This window comes from Lissotriton helveticus, chromosome 2_1 (genome assembly GCF_964261635.1).
Source record: "Lissotriton helveticus chromosome 2_1, aLisHel1.1, whole genome shotgun sequence".
Classification (NCBI taxonomy): Eukaryota; Metazoa; Chordata; class Amphibia; order Caudata; family Salamandridae; genus Lissotriton; species Lissotriton helveticus.
In genome coordinates this window covers 385,456,335-385,473,235 of record NC_136059.1, presented here as the reverse complement: position 1 = coordinate 385,473,235, position 16,901 = coordinate 385,456,335, and the positions used below count along the sequence as shown (strand labels likewise).

At 44.6% G+C, this 16,901-nt stretch overlaps 1 protein-coding gene across 2 annotated transcripts in view; it reads left to right on the top strand.

Annotated features, from left to right (window-relative positions):
• The window catches only part of LOC144818001 (complement component C6-like), a 909,016-nt gene that overhangs the window by 252,014 nt on the left and 640,101 nt on the right, over positions 1–16,901 (top strand). For both annotated transcript variants that reach the window (XM_078675007.1, XM_078675006.1), the window contains exon 6: positions 8,453–8,591. In XM_078675007.1, coding sequence (XP_078531133.1) covers positions 8,453–8,591 — 139 coding nt within the window. The remainder of the gene's footprint in view (positions 1–8,452; positions 8,592–16,901) is intronic.

Below are 16,901 nucleotides of genomic sequence, written 5' to 3'. Positions count from 1 at the left end.
TGCTAAGCGCCCTTAGCCTTAATTTTCCCTGTTCCTTGTTAATATGCCCCTTTGTTTCTTGGCTTGAAAATCCTAATTGACACAAATGAATAAACATAATGGGGTGTTTTCTTGTGCTGTGATGCAACTGTGTTCCTCTGTGATGCAAAAAGCTGGAAATGTGGTGTTGCTCAATTGATTAATGCTGACTTCAGGAACAAGCATTGTAAAGTCAATAGGTTTGGCTTTTCTGCAATTCACACATAGAATGATAACACTACCGGTATGTGTGCGCAGAGAACATACACAGAGGCACCATGCACATTCATATGCTCACACTGCATGAACTGACCCATAACCAGAATGCACACATACAATGCACAGGTACATATGCAAGCAAGCATTTATATGCTTGCTTGTGTGTGCATAGGCATCTGCCTGCACTGCGTTGTTGGTCTGTGTGGCAGGTAGTTATGTGTGTGCATTGGGACCGTACATCCAACCTACTCAATCTTCTCTCTGCACTAATAACTGATGTTAGACCTGGCATCTTTGGCGTGGTTTCCCCCTATCTTTTTGCCTCTACCTCCTGTATTTTTGATGCTGTGCTGGATTTCGTTTTTGCTGGTTTAGCTGCTTTGGACACTCTGCCACTGCTGATCAGTGCCAGAGTGTAAGTGCTCCCTGTGTAAATTGTTATTCTGATTGGATATACATGTTTGGCATGTTTGTATCACCATGAAGTCCCTAGTAAAGTGCACTGGGTGTGCCAGGGCTGGTGATGACAAATGCTACTAGTGGGCCTGCAGCACTGATTGTGCCACCCACAGGAGTAGCTCTAAAATGGTGTCTCAGGCCTGCCACTGCAGTGCCTATGGGCAGTTTAGAACTGCCATGTCCTCCTGTCCAGTGTCCCCACTGACCAGGGCTAACCCTTCCCTTTTTGTGCACATCAGCCACCCCTATGGAAGACCCAAGGTACCCCCCTGGGCAGGGTGCAGTGTATGTGAAAGGTAGAGCATGTACTGGTGCAGGGAACATGTTCTGGTAGTGAATTACAGCCATTTTCGTTTTTCACTATTGTAAGGCTATCCTGCTCCATAGATTAACATGGGGGATGCTGGCTACAGTGGTTAACAGCATTTCTTCCCATAGGAACAAGATAGGACATAAGTATCTAGTATCCCTGAACTCAGAATTTAATAACACATCTTTTAGGAAAGGTTGTTTTTAAATCCTGGGTTTGAGAACAGCACTTTTAGAAAGTTGCTGTTCTCTTGTCTAACCCTTCTGTGTGCCTGGCCCTGTTTGTGTATTGACTGTCTGGTTTGTGAGTGACAGGGGCTGGGGAATTCCCCAGCAGGATGGATGAGTCAGCACTAGGCTGAATGACTGCAGTTGCAACTGGAGTGGTGGGAGGAGTTAGCACCTGGGCTGAATAGGGCTGTGCCTGCCTTCCACAATGCTGGCTCCACCCCCCTACTGGGTGGCTGAGGACCCTGCCCCTCACTCTGAAAGGAAAGATGCAGCCAGCCACACAAAGTGCTCAGGATCCACCCAGAACTGGTTCAGACCGGGCTCAGGGCCCACATGCACCAAGAGAACAAAGACTTTAGGGGTATAAGTACAGGACCCCTGACAACAGAAAATTAGATCATCCTGGAAATCAAGAAGGAACCTCTGCCAAGGAGAAAGATGAAACTGAAGAAGGAAGATTGTCCTGCTGTTGCTCTGCTGGACTGACCTGTTGCTTTGCTGCCAAGGAGAGGGGAAGGACTTTGCTGCTGAGCTGTGTCCCCTGTCTTGAAGGAATCTCCAAGGGCCTGAGAAGAGCTGGCTCCCTGTTTTGAAGTCCCAGGAACAAAAGGACTTCACCCCCAGCTTCCCTGAACTCTGCTGAGAGAGTTCTGTCCCTCCTAGAGTGCTTGATCCAGTTGTGGGGCCTCTGGAGGTTGTACCTGTGCTGGGAAGTTTTGAGTGACTCTTGAATCTGAAAAGTGTCGCATCACTCGCTTGCGGAGCGCATCCCCGACAGTGCGAGAAGTTTCCCGCCGCTACGAAGGTCGAGATCGTCGCAGCGCCTGACGCCGCTGCCAGAGCCGTCGCATCCTTCGTTTGCGGGACGCACCAGACCGGTGCGGGAGAATCGATCATCGCTGCGAGTATCGTCGCAGAGCCTGTCGTCGCTGGGTGAGAACGCCGGACCGCTTGCTTGTGGACCGCATCACGTCGCTGCGAGCATCGTCGCAGAATCAACGCATCGAGGAGCTGTGAGAGAGAGGATCCCCGCTGGACCGCGCATCGTCGCCCCGGAGATCGTCGCAGCCCCTACGAGATCGCCGCATCGTGCCTTTGAGAGAACAGACTTCCTACGGAACCTACACACCGGAATCCATACAAGTGGCCTTCCTCCCCATACAGACCGGATTCGTCGCAACACGCCCGCTGCTGCAGCGGGGCTGTCGCATCGCCTCCCCAGGGTCTCAGGAGCAACGCATCGCTTGTTTTCCACCGCACCAGCTTCTGCTTTTGGAACTTTGTTGCAACTAAAAGGTACTGTGAGTAAACGTGACGCAACTGTGAACTTTTCACGCATCAGTAGAGAATTCTATCGCAATGTAGAGAATTCTAACGCAACCTTAAGAACTCTTTTTGAAACCATATTCTTGAACTGTGTATGTTGGATTTTTGTCGTTTTGGTCTTGTGTAGTTTAGATTAAAAATACCTTTATTTTTCTAAACTGTTGTGGAGTCAGTTTGTGGTGTTTTCACTGTGTTACTGTGAGTGTTGGTACAAATACTTTACGCATTGCCTCTGGTTAGCCTAGACTGCTCGTGCCAAGCTACCTAGAGGGTGAGCAGGGGTTATCTCAGAGGGTTATCTCCTTGCCCTGACTAGAAGCAAGGGTCCCTATTTGGACAGTGGTACCTACCTCTGCCAACTAGAGACCCCCAGATCTAACAACTGACGTTTGTGTTGTTTGTGCACACATTATAAAAAAGCCACAATCCCACCTTCAGTAATGCACCCATTACTACACCCCCAGGCAAACAGACATAAAAATGTCCACAGCAATTACCAAGGACTTACCCAAATAAAAAGCAAGAATTTTTGGCCTGGCATCATCTATTCCACTTATGTTCCACTTCAGCGTGCCTTAGGCTAGAGAAGGAATAAATAGCAGTAAATAATTAGCATTCAGAAGCAAATGATAGAGGGAGGTTTGAATAAACCTTCACAGAGGGGGTAACATGGAAAAATGGAATGGACATCCAAGGGTCTCCTCACCCTGGAGATTTGAGGTTCAGGAGAAACAAGTAATGGGGTTGTGGATGTGTGGATTAAGATAAGAGCTCATAAAGGGTCGAACATAAAAGATGCTGAGTATTATGCTCAATTAATATTTATATGCAAAAAATATATGCAAAAAATATCTCAACTGGTATTATTCATAGACGATTAGTTAGGATAACTATACAGTATTATCCAAAGGAAACAAGGAGACTCGATTGAGTTATCATATGTATTCAAAACATCATTTATATCAGTTTATCAAAAAGGATTTGAATGGAAAACAAACGCAATTACAGTTAATAACAGCACTGCAATTATTCAATAACAGATAACAGCCCAAAGTTGTACTAGGTGCACGAGTGCAGAGGTGGGTGGCACTACGGCGACGCAAGTGACAGTGAACAAACAGCGTGGACGGCGCAAGGTGAAATGTGAAGAATTATATACAGTGCATGAAAACAGCATAAAATTCAAACTGTTCAAATTCCACATTTTCTGTTTTCTGACAGCCATTGGATAAAGGGCGCCTAAATTATCGCTGGGAAGTCGACGGCGTTTCAATCCCTAGTAATTGGGTCATCATCAGGACTGTGGGGCTGGACGCAGTGCGTCTGGCAGCTGGATTGCACCCACGTTGCAAGGATCAGTGGGGTATGTAAGGGGCAATCAGGTGCTGGTAGGTAGTGAATTACCAAGTAACATCCTGGATTCCCTCGATGTCAAAGTAGGCGAATGAAGCGCTGTCCCGGCATAGCAACGCTGGGACGCGCGCTTCATTCGCCTACTTTGATTCACAGCGGAAGATTGACTCACCGCCCCCTCCGCTTCCACGCCTAGATTTACTTCGGCAGTTTCGAGAATTACTCCATTTCATTTATAAAGCTTTGAGCAAGCAAAATCGGTGCATTGGTCCAGTTAAAGCCCTCTACATCCGGATTCAGAAAAGTTTGTAGAAGTTAGACACCCTTCAGCGGGGCAAAAAAGCAAGCTGAGGCCAACTGCAGCTTCAACAGCGATCCCTGTCTCGATCAGTTCTTCAGGCATAAAGTTGACACAAAGGTTTTAAGTCCCACTTCTTGCAGTTTGGGGACAGGAGTCGTACATTCTAACACCAGCCAACAGTCCAGGACCTGGGGTTGCCACTTGGATGTCAGGACTACAACAGAGGCCATCAGCAGGGTCAAGGGCAGATCTAGGTCGTTCTGGTCAGCTGTGCAGTATCAAGGAAAGGATTCTTGTGCCTGTTAGACCTGGCAACTTTGACGTGGTTTCCCCTGACTTTTTTGCCTCTGCCTCCTTTATTTTTTATGCTGTGCTGGATTTTGTTTTTGCTGGTTTAGATGCTTTGGGCACTTTGTGTCAAAGTGCAAGTGCTCTCTGGGTAAAATTGCTATTATGATTGGTTATCCTTGATTGGCAGATTTGTTTCATCAGTAGGTCCCTAGTAAAGTGCACTGAGTGTGCCAGGGCTGGTGATTCAAATGCTACTAGTGGGCCTGATTGTGCCAACCACATGAGTAGCCCTAAAATGATGTGTCAGGCTTGCCAATGCGGTGCCTGCGTGCAGTTGCTAACTGCCATACTGACCTGGCTTGTGTCCTCACTGGCCTGGCCTAACCCTTCCCTTTCTGTGCACATTGGACACCCCTTTGGAAGGCCCACGGTACCACCCTGGGCAGGGTGCAGTGTATGTGGAAGGTAGAGCATGTACTAGTGTGGGTGGCATGCTCTGATAGTGAAATACTGCCAAATTAGTTTTTCAGAATTGAAAGGCTATCTTGCCCATAGGCTATAATGGGGAATGCTGTGTATAATGTTTACCTGCATATATTCCCATAGGAGCAAGATAGAAAAAAGTGAAGTCTGGTATCCCTGAACTCAGAATTTAATAACCCATCTTTTAGGAAGGATGTTTTTTAAATCCTGTGTTTGAAAACAGCACTTTTAGAAAGTGGCTGTTTTCTTGTCTGACCTTTCTGTGTGTCTCTGCCTGTTTGTGAATTGACTGCCTAGTTTGTGAGTGACAGGGGCTGGGGTGGCTCCAGGAGGCTGGGTGAGTCAGCACTAGGCTGAAAAGCTCCATTTGGATCTTTAGTGGTGGGAGGGGATAGCACTTGGGCCTGAATAGGGCTGTACCTGCCTTCCACAATGCTGGCTCCACCTCCTGCTGATCCGCTGATGACCCTGCCCCTCTCTCTCAAAGGAAGAATGTGTCCACTGGCAGGAAGCACCCAGAACTGGTTTGGACCGGGCTCAGAGCCCTCCTGCACAAAGGAATCAAATACGTTTTGGGGTATAACCACAGGACCCCAAAACCCTGAACTTTAGATCATCCTGGAATCAATAGGGAACCTTTGCCAAAGAGAAAAGCTGGAAGACTGAAGAGAAAGGACTGCCCTGCTGTGTGTTTGTAGGCTGACCTGCATTTGCTATTCTGCCAAGGAGCGGGGAATGACTTTGCTGTTGCTGTGTCCCCAGCTTGAAGAAATCTCCAAGGGCCTGAGAAGAGCTGGCCTCCTGTTAAGAAGTCCCAGGAACAAAAGGACTTCACCCTCAGCTTCCCCCCCTAAACTGTGCTGTGCGAGTTCTGACATGCCTAGAGTACTTGATACATGTGTCAGCCTTTGGAGGTTGTTTCTTGCTGTTTGGGGAGCTGGAAAAGAAGAAAAGAAGAAGATCTACAATTGTGCATGCATCACTCGCTTGCAAGTGCATCGTCGACAGTGCAAGAGAATTCCCATCACTGCGAAGATTGCTGCAGCGCCTGTTGCCGCTGCAAAACCTGATGCGTCTCTCACTTGCGGAGCGCATCGCCCCGGTGCGGGAAGATTCCTGTTTCTGGGAATATTGTTGCAGAGCCTGTCGTTGCTCTGAGATTCGTTGCACCGCTGGCCTGCGGAACTCATCCCGTCGCTGCAAACATCGCCACTGAGTCCAGCGCCAACTCATCGTGGAGCAGAGACAGAAGAGGATCAACGATGCGCTGCGTATTGCTGCTGTACCGAAGATCGGCACCATTCCGAAGATCATCACATCGTGCCTGTGCGAGACGCTTCCTACCAGAGAACCTGCAAACTGGAATCCATAAAAGGTATCGCATTGCTCGCCATACAGACCGGATTCAACACAACCCGCCCGCTGCGTGCAGCGGGGTTATCGCATCGCCTCCCCAGGGTCTCAGGAGAGACGCATCGCTTGTTTTCTGATGCTGCACCTGCTGCTTGGAACTTTTGTCGCATCTACAGGTACTTTGGGCTAAAAGTGATGCAACTGTGGATTATTTTGGATGAAACCCTTGAACTCTTTTTAAAGACTTATTTTGGAACAGTGTATGTTGGAATTTTGTCATTTTGGTCTTGTGTAGTCTAGATAAAAATACTTTTTTTTTCTAAACTGGTGTGGAGTCCATTAGTGATATTTTCACTGTGTTACTGTGAGTGTTGGTACAAATACTTTAAACATTGCCTTTGACAAGCCTGTCTGCTCGTGCCAAGCTACCAAGGGGGTGAGCAGGGGTTTTCCAAAGAGTGTATCCCCCTTACTCTGACTAGAAGCAAGGGTCCCTATTTGGACATTGGTAGCTACCTTTGCCAACTAGAGACCCACAGATCTAACAGTGCCCATGTAGCCAACTAACACTTAGAGTCTCTTCTGGGGTCCTGCATTCAAGGCAAGCAGGTACAGTCTTCCTTCTGGTTTCAGTCTTTCTTATGATCTTCACAAGTCCAGGAGTGTTCAGAAGAGAGGTCTGTGGGGTCCACTTTTGAGACCAATGCCAGCTGTGGTTGGAGGACAAGCCTTTGTCCACCCCTTAACCCAGCTCTGGTCAGCTCCTCCATGTCCACATGGTTTGGTGCCAGCCCTGAATAGAGAGACAATGGGAGGCATGCCAAGATGTGAACTTTCTTTGCCAGTAACAAGGCATCCTTTGAAGCTCAAGAAGGGGCTGGGCACATTCCCCAGGCTATCCTATCATGGGAGGAGGCCCCCTCCCCATTCCCAGTCCTCCTTGTACATTGTCTGGGAGTAATACACATGACAATACAGGGGAGCCATCAGGGGTCAGATGACCTCTGGATATTGGCTGGGGAGCCTTTTGGTTTTAGGCAGGGAAATGAAAACGTATTAAATGTGTAATTTCTAAAATATTAAAATAAAATCCAACTTGACCATTAGGTTGCTTTTTAAGTTACTATTAAAATGAGTCCTTGAAACATTTTTCTAGCTCCTCCCAAACTGAATTAAAGAACTTATTGAAGATACTAGTGTAAACCAATGTTAATCTATAGGAGACCCAACCTTGTAAAAAGACTTGTAGGTTTTTACCTGCAAGGACACGTAAAACATAATTTTAACATGTCCTACTCTTTAAATACCTTGCACTCTGCCCTATGGGCATTCAGGGAATGACAGAGGGGAGAAGTATACACACAAAAAGCAAGGTTTAGGCCTGGCAAAATGTTTGTTTTGCCAGGTAGAAATGTCAGTTTTAAAACTGCACAGCCAGTCTGCAATAGTAAGCCAGGAGACATGTTTTTATAGTGCTACTTTAATGGGTGGTGCAATGAATTTAATTTACAGAGCCTGGGTACAAGTAGACCCATATACTCAGGACTTATAATGTTTGCCCATGGCTGTTTGATGCCAAAGAGCCAGAGTAACACTGGATTAGGCTGAGATCAGGTGATGGCTCTTTTATCTGCTTTATTGGCCATTAGCAATTAATGGGCAGTGTTCTCACAGGCCTGCCATATCGGACACCTTGTAAATTTCTAAGGAGGACCGGGGCGGCTACTGTCAACTCTGACTTGGTTGTTGCCATGGCCAAGTTTTCAACACTTCTGCATCTTGGCGTAAATTCATCCCAAATATAGGAGGACCTGCTCTACTATAATAGACAGCTCAGAGGCAGGAGAGAGGAGTTTGGAGACAATTTTAATTTTATTTATTTATTTTTTGAGTGTTTTATAAAGCACAAACGTGACGCAAGGCTTCACCATTAAATAATTAATCTGTCACTAAATGTCCAACCACTCGTGGCGTACAACACATTTGAGCTTTAGCTGTGATGTGGTTTTCTCACCTTTATAAAAAGTTGCATCTACTTTAAAGTTTGTATGAAACTAAATCCTGTCTCCAAAACACGTTTCTAACAGCCTGATTGAAATTTCTTCCCAGGTTCAATCTCCTAGCAGGAGAAAGTCGAGGTGAAGTCCTAGATAACACTTTCACCGGTGGAAAGTGCAGAACCGTGAAAAGTAATGATACCAGAAAAACTTTTCGTGTTCCTGGAAACATTGAGAATATCAACTTTCAGGTAGGATTAGAGCTGTGCGTGAGAGCTGTACCTCTAAAGTAAAGTGGGACTACATGTACCGTAGACAGAGATGCAGAATATGTGCAAAAAGATCAACAAACGATTACAGTGTAAAGAAGGTAAATGCTAACCTAAATGGGTGCAGACGTGGTAAAAAAAAGTGTTAAGAAAATGCAAAGCGTAGCATTAGAAATTCACTGAAAAATATGGGAGAGTTGTGGCACAGTGGGCAGAGCGGCTGACACCTCAGCATGGGGCTCGTAATTTGATCCCCGTCAACAGCGACAGCTCAGCACAGCATCATTTGACTCTGGGCAATAGCTCACTTAGGAGCATATTTACAAGCCCCTATCGCCACCACAACGCAACACCCATTGCTCTACCCTTTCACACTAAATACAGCATGAAAGGGTGCCCTATTTACAAGGCAATGTTTAAGCCACGTTAAGTGGCTTAATGATGCCTTGTAAATAAGGCAAGGCCCCGATCGCCATCACAACGTCACTGAAAGTGACGTTGTGATGGCGATAGGGGCTTGTAAATGTGCCCCTAAGTGAGCTATTGCCCAGGGTCAATCATGCATTGATTTTGATGTTGCCTCCTGTTTACAACAGCATAAATAATAGGCAGCGGCAAAATTAAGACCAGAGAAAGCCTGGTATTAAACAGGCGAAACGAGGAGAAATGCTTTATTTTTCCTCGTTTGCTGTTTCCATGTGTGCTCCCTTGTGCAGCACACATAGAAAGAGAAAATTACCTATGATTGTTTACATGCAGGAAGGTCCGCCTTCCTACACATAAACAATGTTCCGCTCAAATCACAGCAACCTTGCACTATGGTGCAAGGCTGCCTGCGTTGGCGTTAGGCAGCTAAAGTTAGCGCCAGCGCAGGGGGTTTCTTCTAGGCTTAACGACACCCTTTGCGACTTTATTGTAAATATGCCTCCCAATCCTCCCAACAGCCCCTTGTGCCTGCATACTCTTAGGGGTGATAAATCGTGCTTTACAAATTCGGATTTATTATGTGAATAATCATAGGAAACTACACATTTCCATTGTGCTGAATATGGCTGTCAACAAATATTACAATCAGCATAAATGTAAAGTGATGGTACCTTTTTACAACTTGAACGATTTAACGACTTAAAGATGCCTAACCTTCTTCCCCCTAAAATACTTAAAATACATATCTTCCAGTCCTACCATTTATATGTACCTTTCTTTTTCTGAGCTGCCTTTTTTCTTTCACCGAAAATTGTAAATTTAATGGCGTTCCTCCCTAGAACAGAACGCTGCTCTTAGGTTCTGCAGCAGCAATTGATGCAAATGAGTGTGGTACCTCGAGTAGGTATCTCCATACACGTCAGTGCCACACTGTGCGTTGATGCTGTGGTTTAATATGGTGGTGGGAGGTGCTCCTGGGTGTGGTACTGTAATGGGAAGCGTCTCTTTTCAGCTGCATGCTGAGTACTTGAAGAGTCGTGTTACTCGCCATACTATGCTACTGCACCTTTAACCCGTTCCCTACATCCACTAATGCTGACTGATAGGCCAAGCAGAAACATGATAATCAAGGGGGTTAGGAAGTGCGTTCACTTGGTGATCGCCATTCCAGTTATTGTATTACATTTCACCTTGTTCCAGCGGGAAAAGCATCTGTGTGCAATACTACAGAACACATGCAGAAATTAGCTTGGTAAGCCCAATGAATGCATGTAATTTCGTAAAACCACATCATGTTCTTTATTGCACGCTCCAAAATAACCAGGACCTCTGGAAATGGTAAATCCGGGAATGTGGAAGTTTCAGGGATTTTTGCATGACACTCTTATGGAGAGCCTCCTGGTTTAGCAAGGGTGCTAATGCAAGCAGCAACATGGGCACCCAGTCACCCATAGTTAGGTAGTTAAATCGATGACATTCTGTGTAATAATACCAATGTCCCTATAGCACAATGCCGATACATTTGTGATTTTGAGAGAAATACTAGCTACTCTTTTCCTTTCAACAAGTTAAGTGTTAAGTCCTGCAACACTATATTCATTTCTGAACTTTAACCTGGTTTCATCTTTGAACTCCCAACATGTGCATACATTATTTTGTACATCCTGTGAAATTATTACTTACAAGCGCTATATGGTCAACCCTGGCAGGCCCATTCCAAATGTTTGCATAGTAATTTAGAAATATCCAAAAACGTTTCAATTGCCTAAATAACCAACCAAGATGACATGCACTTGTGAAATTTGAAAAACATCAGCTTGAAGTGTGGAGGCCATGGTGCAGAACGGAGAAGGCTCATTTCATTTTATGATGGCAAAATCCACGGCAGTACTCATAATTTGTAGAATAGGCACCTCCCTGCCAGCTGTCATCAGATTGAGAGTCCGTCAGTGAATTATCGTTCATGGACCCTGATTGAGATTTTCAAAATAATAGCCTATCAATGCCAATGAGCCAATTAGTTATAAATACATTTTAAGTCTTAGACATGTTATGAGCATAGCATTGTATTGCATTATGAGGCCCGTTTAAGACTTTTAAATGTTTTGATGGTTAAAAGACACTTTGAGGTACTTCAGTTTTTGTAGCAAAGTTGACTTTTCGACATGACCACACTTGATTTTTCCTACTCTCTTTTTGAAGATTATTTTTGCATGTATTGAGACTCTCTACACTGTTTGCAAGACCACAATGTTTGTCAGGGTGACCAATAAAAGTCTCTAAATTAACCTGTACTTAAACTTCTGGGATTTGGTATAAAGCTGGTATGAAGCAGTCAGGCTTAACTTGAAGGCAAAATATTTTTGCAGCATACAAACAGTAATAAAGTGAAAACAGAACACAAGAAAAATCCCCCTGAAAGTTAGAAACATATAGTATATTTTAATAAATGAAATGAGACAAAATGACAAAGATCCAATATGTAGACCAGGAGATATGCAGTTTTAAATTTTAGGATGATAGAGAACTTAAAAGCATAAAGCACCACTTGCAGTTGTGCTAAACCACGGAAAAATCACAAGTTCAGGCTAACTGTGATAGAGCGTAAGCCAGATACAGGGAACATGTTAGTCCTACTGAAAAGGTTAATGTAGAGAAGAAGCTGGAGCCAAGGTAGGTCGAGGTGTTTTATTACAGGCAACATGGTTGTGGAGTCAAGGAACCAGGACTCCACCAGCCATTACCACAGCTTCAACTGACAGTCCAGTTGAACCCAAGATTCTCAGAATCCATCCTTAGTCAGTCCCAGCATTCCAGCAACCTTGGAACACTGACAGAGAATGCTTCTTCCAGCAACCAGAGACAAGGCAGAAAGAAGCATTATTCTCAAACAGCATTGCACAATACTACACACCTTCCCTTGGAACAAAACAAACAAAAAATAAATACAAACCTACTCCCACAACCTCTTAGGAGTAACTGAAAATCTAGAACTTCTCCTGAGTTCACAACAATCCTCCTTGGAGCCAGTGTTATTGTTCAAGGCAACCTTGTGAGCACCACTCTTGCCACTGATTTTCATTTTAATAATTTTGGAAATGTTCCACCATTGTCCACCCATGCATTTGACCGCAATATTGCCAATTCTCACAACTCCGGTTGGTTCACCAAATTTGTTTTCCCCTTTGTGAGACTTAATCCTGACCAAATCACCCACCACTAGGGGCACTTTTTTTTACACCTTTCTTGTGATCATACCAGGCTTTCTGTTTAACCTGAGTCTAGGACACATTTCATCTCAACATCTCCATGAGCGACTTTAAATCAGACTCTGATATAAGCCATTTACTCATCCACTCAGGCCTGAAAATAGGATCCCCTAAGCAGCTCAAACGGTGAGACTTGGTGAAAGAATGGGTGTAGTTCTATAGAGCCACAACATGCTATTCAACGATCTACCTATATCATAGCTGCCTGATTTTGCCCACTTAATGCACTCCCTACCTCACAATTCATCCTCTCAACAAGACCATTTGTCTGTGGGTGGTATAAGGAACTCTTGGAATGCTTTATTCTGCATGAAGCAAGACATGCATCACCCTCACCACTCACAAATTGAGTTCTATTGTTAGAGACTAGAGTTTCAGGAAACCCTTCTCCCAAGACATTGCGTACAAATGTCACAACACTTGAAGCATTAGCTTCTCATACAACCTTAACTACAGGCCATTTGGATGCATAATCTATAAGTGCTAATATATACCTGCAGCCGCCAGGCAAACAATGAAACAGTCCCAAAACACCAAGGCCCAATATGTTCCATGGGCCAGAAGGACATTCAATAGGTAATAAGGGAGGTGACACAACTTTGAAACTCCTGTCAGCAGCATCACACACACAAAAATTAGCCACAGCCTCAACAATCACCCCATCCATCCTTGGCCACCAGAAACGTTCTCGAATACGGCGCTTAGTAAGTGTTGCACCCAAATGCCCCTCATGAGCATTTTTAATAATGGCTTGCCTGACCACCTGAGGAGGAACAAGTTTATCGCAGCATAACAACATTCAATCCTCAATAGAGATTTCATCCTCAACCTTACAGTAAGGTTGTAGAAGGGGAGACTAGACCTTTTTACCTAGGCCACAAATTCACATACTTGCTGTAATAAAGCATCAGCACTCAACACATTTTTCCAGTCATCTTCAGAACCTATCTCGGACTTAGGTATGCCCAGAGCAGCTACAAAGCAATCATCACAATTCTCAACACAAAGTTCACTGAAATTCACGTCCTGACTCTCATCCTTTTTTTTAATGAAAGTGGGATAAAACAATCAGCTCTCCCATTCCTCCTACCAGCAATGTGGGACACATCAAATTGGTACTGCAACAATCTGGAGACCATTCTCAAGATCCTAGGGGTACAACATTTACTCAAAATACCTACCAAAGGCTTGTGATCAGTTTGTAATCTGAATCACCTGCCCCAGTTGTATGAATGAAATGTCTCTATGGCCAACAAACATGTTAGCAATTCTTTCTCTATGACAGAGTACTGGACCTAGGCATCTCTCAAAACAAGCTGCTGATGGGATGCACAATGGTGGCAAAGTCAGGAATAAAACACGAGTAATTCACATGTAGCCCTAGTAGTGCCTTAACACCACACTTGTCGCAGCATTAGTTATAGCCTCCACCAGATCTTCCCTAGGTCTAATACCTTTATGAGACAAAAAATGCCCCAGGTACTCTACCTCATTGCAAAGAAATTTACATTTCTCAGTTAAGTACCATACCTTCTCCAGCACTCGTAAAAAACGATCAAAATTTGTTTGGAGGATAAATTCTTGCACTCTAAAACAGGTGGATGAATATAAATACTTGGGTGTCCTACTAGATCGCCAATTAAACTATAAACATCATTTAGACCTCGGTAAAACTAAATCAAAACAACTACAATTCGCTTTTAAAACTATACAAAAAGTGGAAGCTCAACCAGTCACTTACTAAAGGTTAAGGCAGCAAAATGTCAGCCCTCTATCACATATGACTCGGAAATGATGGACACCAAAAACTCTAAAATGCTAAATCTCACCCATTCAAGATTGTTAAAAAAAACTGTTCTTAATTCCACACCATATTTCCCAAGCGCAAATACGATTGGAATACTGATTAACAAACCATATACAAGCCAGACAAGGTGTCCTGGCCAAATATTACTTGCGAATGAGGACCGCTGATGACAACACGCTAGCCCATCACTGTTGGGAGGAGGTCAAAAAACAGGCTAGGCAGACCAATTTCACATGTAAGACTCTTAGGCAAGCGCTTCTATCGCTAAACCTGGCAGAAGCTTGGTATTCACCAATGTCATACCTCGCTTTTAAACAAATTACTAACACAGCCATTAAACAAACATTGTTGCAAATAGACAAGGCATTAGTGGCTGGCAAAAGTCATGCCTGGATTGTGATGCCAACGTACAAACAACTGAAACAACAATCCTATTTACAAGAATGCTTCAGGGAACACTATAAGAGGAAACTAAGCTTACTGAGATTGATGTGGTTTCCGATCAAAGACTTCACCCCAAAATGGTTACGGAATTGGATTGTCACCTCTGTGAGAAGGGAGAAGAGTCGCTATTACACCTAATATGTATGTGCCCGGCCTTGGACAATTTCAGGAAGATCCTCCTGATGCCAATCCTAAGAGAAATGCAAGTCAGGACCTGTAGGGCGGCCGTGAGAAATTGCCTCAGTGGGTCTTCGATCCAACTTTCCAGCAAAACGATTACATTCCTGACATTTGCAGCTCAAGAAAAGGCAGCAGCAATACAGAAACTGGGACATATGGACACTTTGCAGCCGGATCCAGATCTTCCTTGATGCTCTTTACAGCCTTCTCTCCTCCCTCTTCCCTTTTATTCCAAGTCTCTGCAAGCACTTTATTTGAGACGGGGACAGACACATTTAATCAAGCACAAGTCCTAACTCGTGCTGCATCCTTGTTATAACAGTTGTTTGCTGGCCCCAATCTTCTGATGTGAGGGCCATCTTATAAAATTCTAGTTCTGTTTTACTCATCTTGCACATTTAAAAAGTGTTCTCCCTGTTTTTATTCATTATGTACATTTGTGCAATGCTGCCCAGCACACAGAGATATGTTTTACTCTCTATGTTGCTGTTTATCACATGGTGGTATGTTCCACCCTTTTATGATTTTAACAAATGAAATAAAAGTATTTTTTCTTCTACCTTGTTCTTGAATTTTTTTAGCACTCTGGGTAAAGTGACTTTATGAGAATGAGTATCTTTGGCAAAAATCTATACGTCGTCTTGGAAAAACAAAACACCATCCACATTTTTAAATACATTTTGCATCGCCCTCTAAATAAGTGAAGCGGCAGATGCCAACCCAAAAGGCATGCCTTGGTACTTGAATGTGCCAAGGGAAGAAATGAATGCAGTCAAGTGACGTGACTCTGGATAGGGCTTTATCTGGTGGTAAGCACTGGCTAGGTCCAATTTAGAAAAATACTTGGCTCCCTTGACACAATCAAACAGATTGTTGATCTTAGGCAAAGATTGAGAATCAACCCAAATTTATTTGTTAAGGGACATCAAATCTACACAAACGCGAAGTTGCCCACACCTCTTGCGAGCCACAACAAAAGGAGACAACCACAACGAGGATTCATTGGGCTCAATGTTTTACAGGAATTACACTTTCTTTTGAAATACTTTTGTGCTTGAAGCCATGAACCTTGCCCAACTTGTTACCAAAAACAGAAGGAAACTCTTCCCTCCACCTCTGTTCCTCGTCATGACACCCTACTACCAACACTTAAAATCATTCCAAATAAACCCTGGTGAAATCAACTAAGTATGTTATGACCATTAACTGCAATATAAACTTTCCACTTAATTTTTGTATCTTTGAACTCCATTTCGTTCTCAGTGAAACCATGTAACTCAATCTGCTGCCCCTCTTAGGAAATAGGAGACCGGTCTGGCGGTGCCAATATCCTGTTGCCCCATGTCTCTTCAAATAGTTGTTGGGTAATCATGGTGATCCTAGCTCCAGAATCCACTAAAAGTTTGAGAACCTTACCCCCAACATTGACTACAGCTATGGGTTCGACACACTCAGAGGGCTCACCAGTCACAGGTTCACTCACATCGTTTTTACTAAACGTGGGTGGCAAACTCCGCTCTGCCAGCAGAGTTCTTAGAGTTTTCCCTACTCCGCTCTCTGCTTCCAGCGTGGCGTTTGCCACAAAACTCTGTCTACGCTTCAGCGGAGCAGAGTTTTTTAAATTTACTGCCGCGCTCGCACTCACCAGCCATTACGACATGCATCATAATCCCGCTAGTCCAACCTGAGCCCTTCAGGTCAATCTCACTGCCAGTAAAGAGCATACTCATCCACCATTTTGTTCGCCTGTCCCCCCACGGATGGCTGCCTGATCAGACGCTAGTCTAACACAGCTCCGGCGCGGCCACAATTTTATTTTGCCATTGCCAATGGAGTCTGAGCCTGGCACCCGAGGGCGGGCTGAGGACTGAGGAGGACCCGCTGCCTGTGAAGTGCCACCGCCAACTCCAGTCTGGACTCCGGAGGCATCGCTGATCTTGTCATGTGGAGTGGACAGGGGAGGTATATGGCAGCTGCCCCATAGGAAGAGCAAGGGTGCCCTGGTCATGGACTGTGAGGGAGAGGGCTGCTCTCAGGCCTATGTGTGTAGCATAGCCCTGTAAGAGGTAAGAAAGCGCTGGGGACAATGGAGGGACAGCACGTAGTATCACAAAAGTCCTTTGCTGATGTCTGTGTTGCTGTGGGGGAGGCTCTGTGAGTGAATTT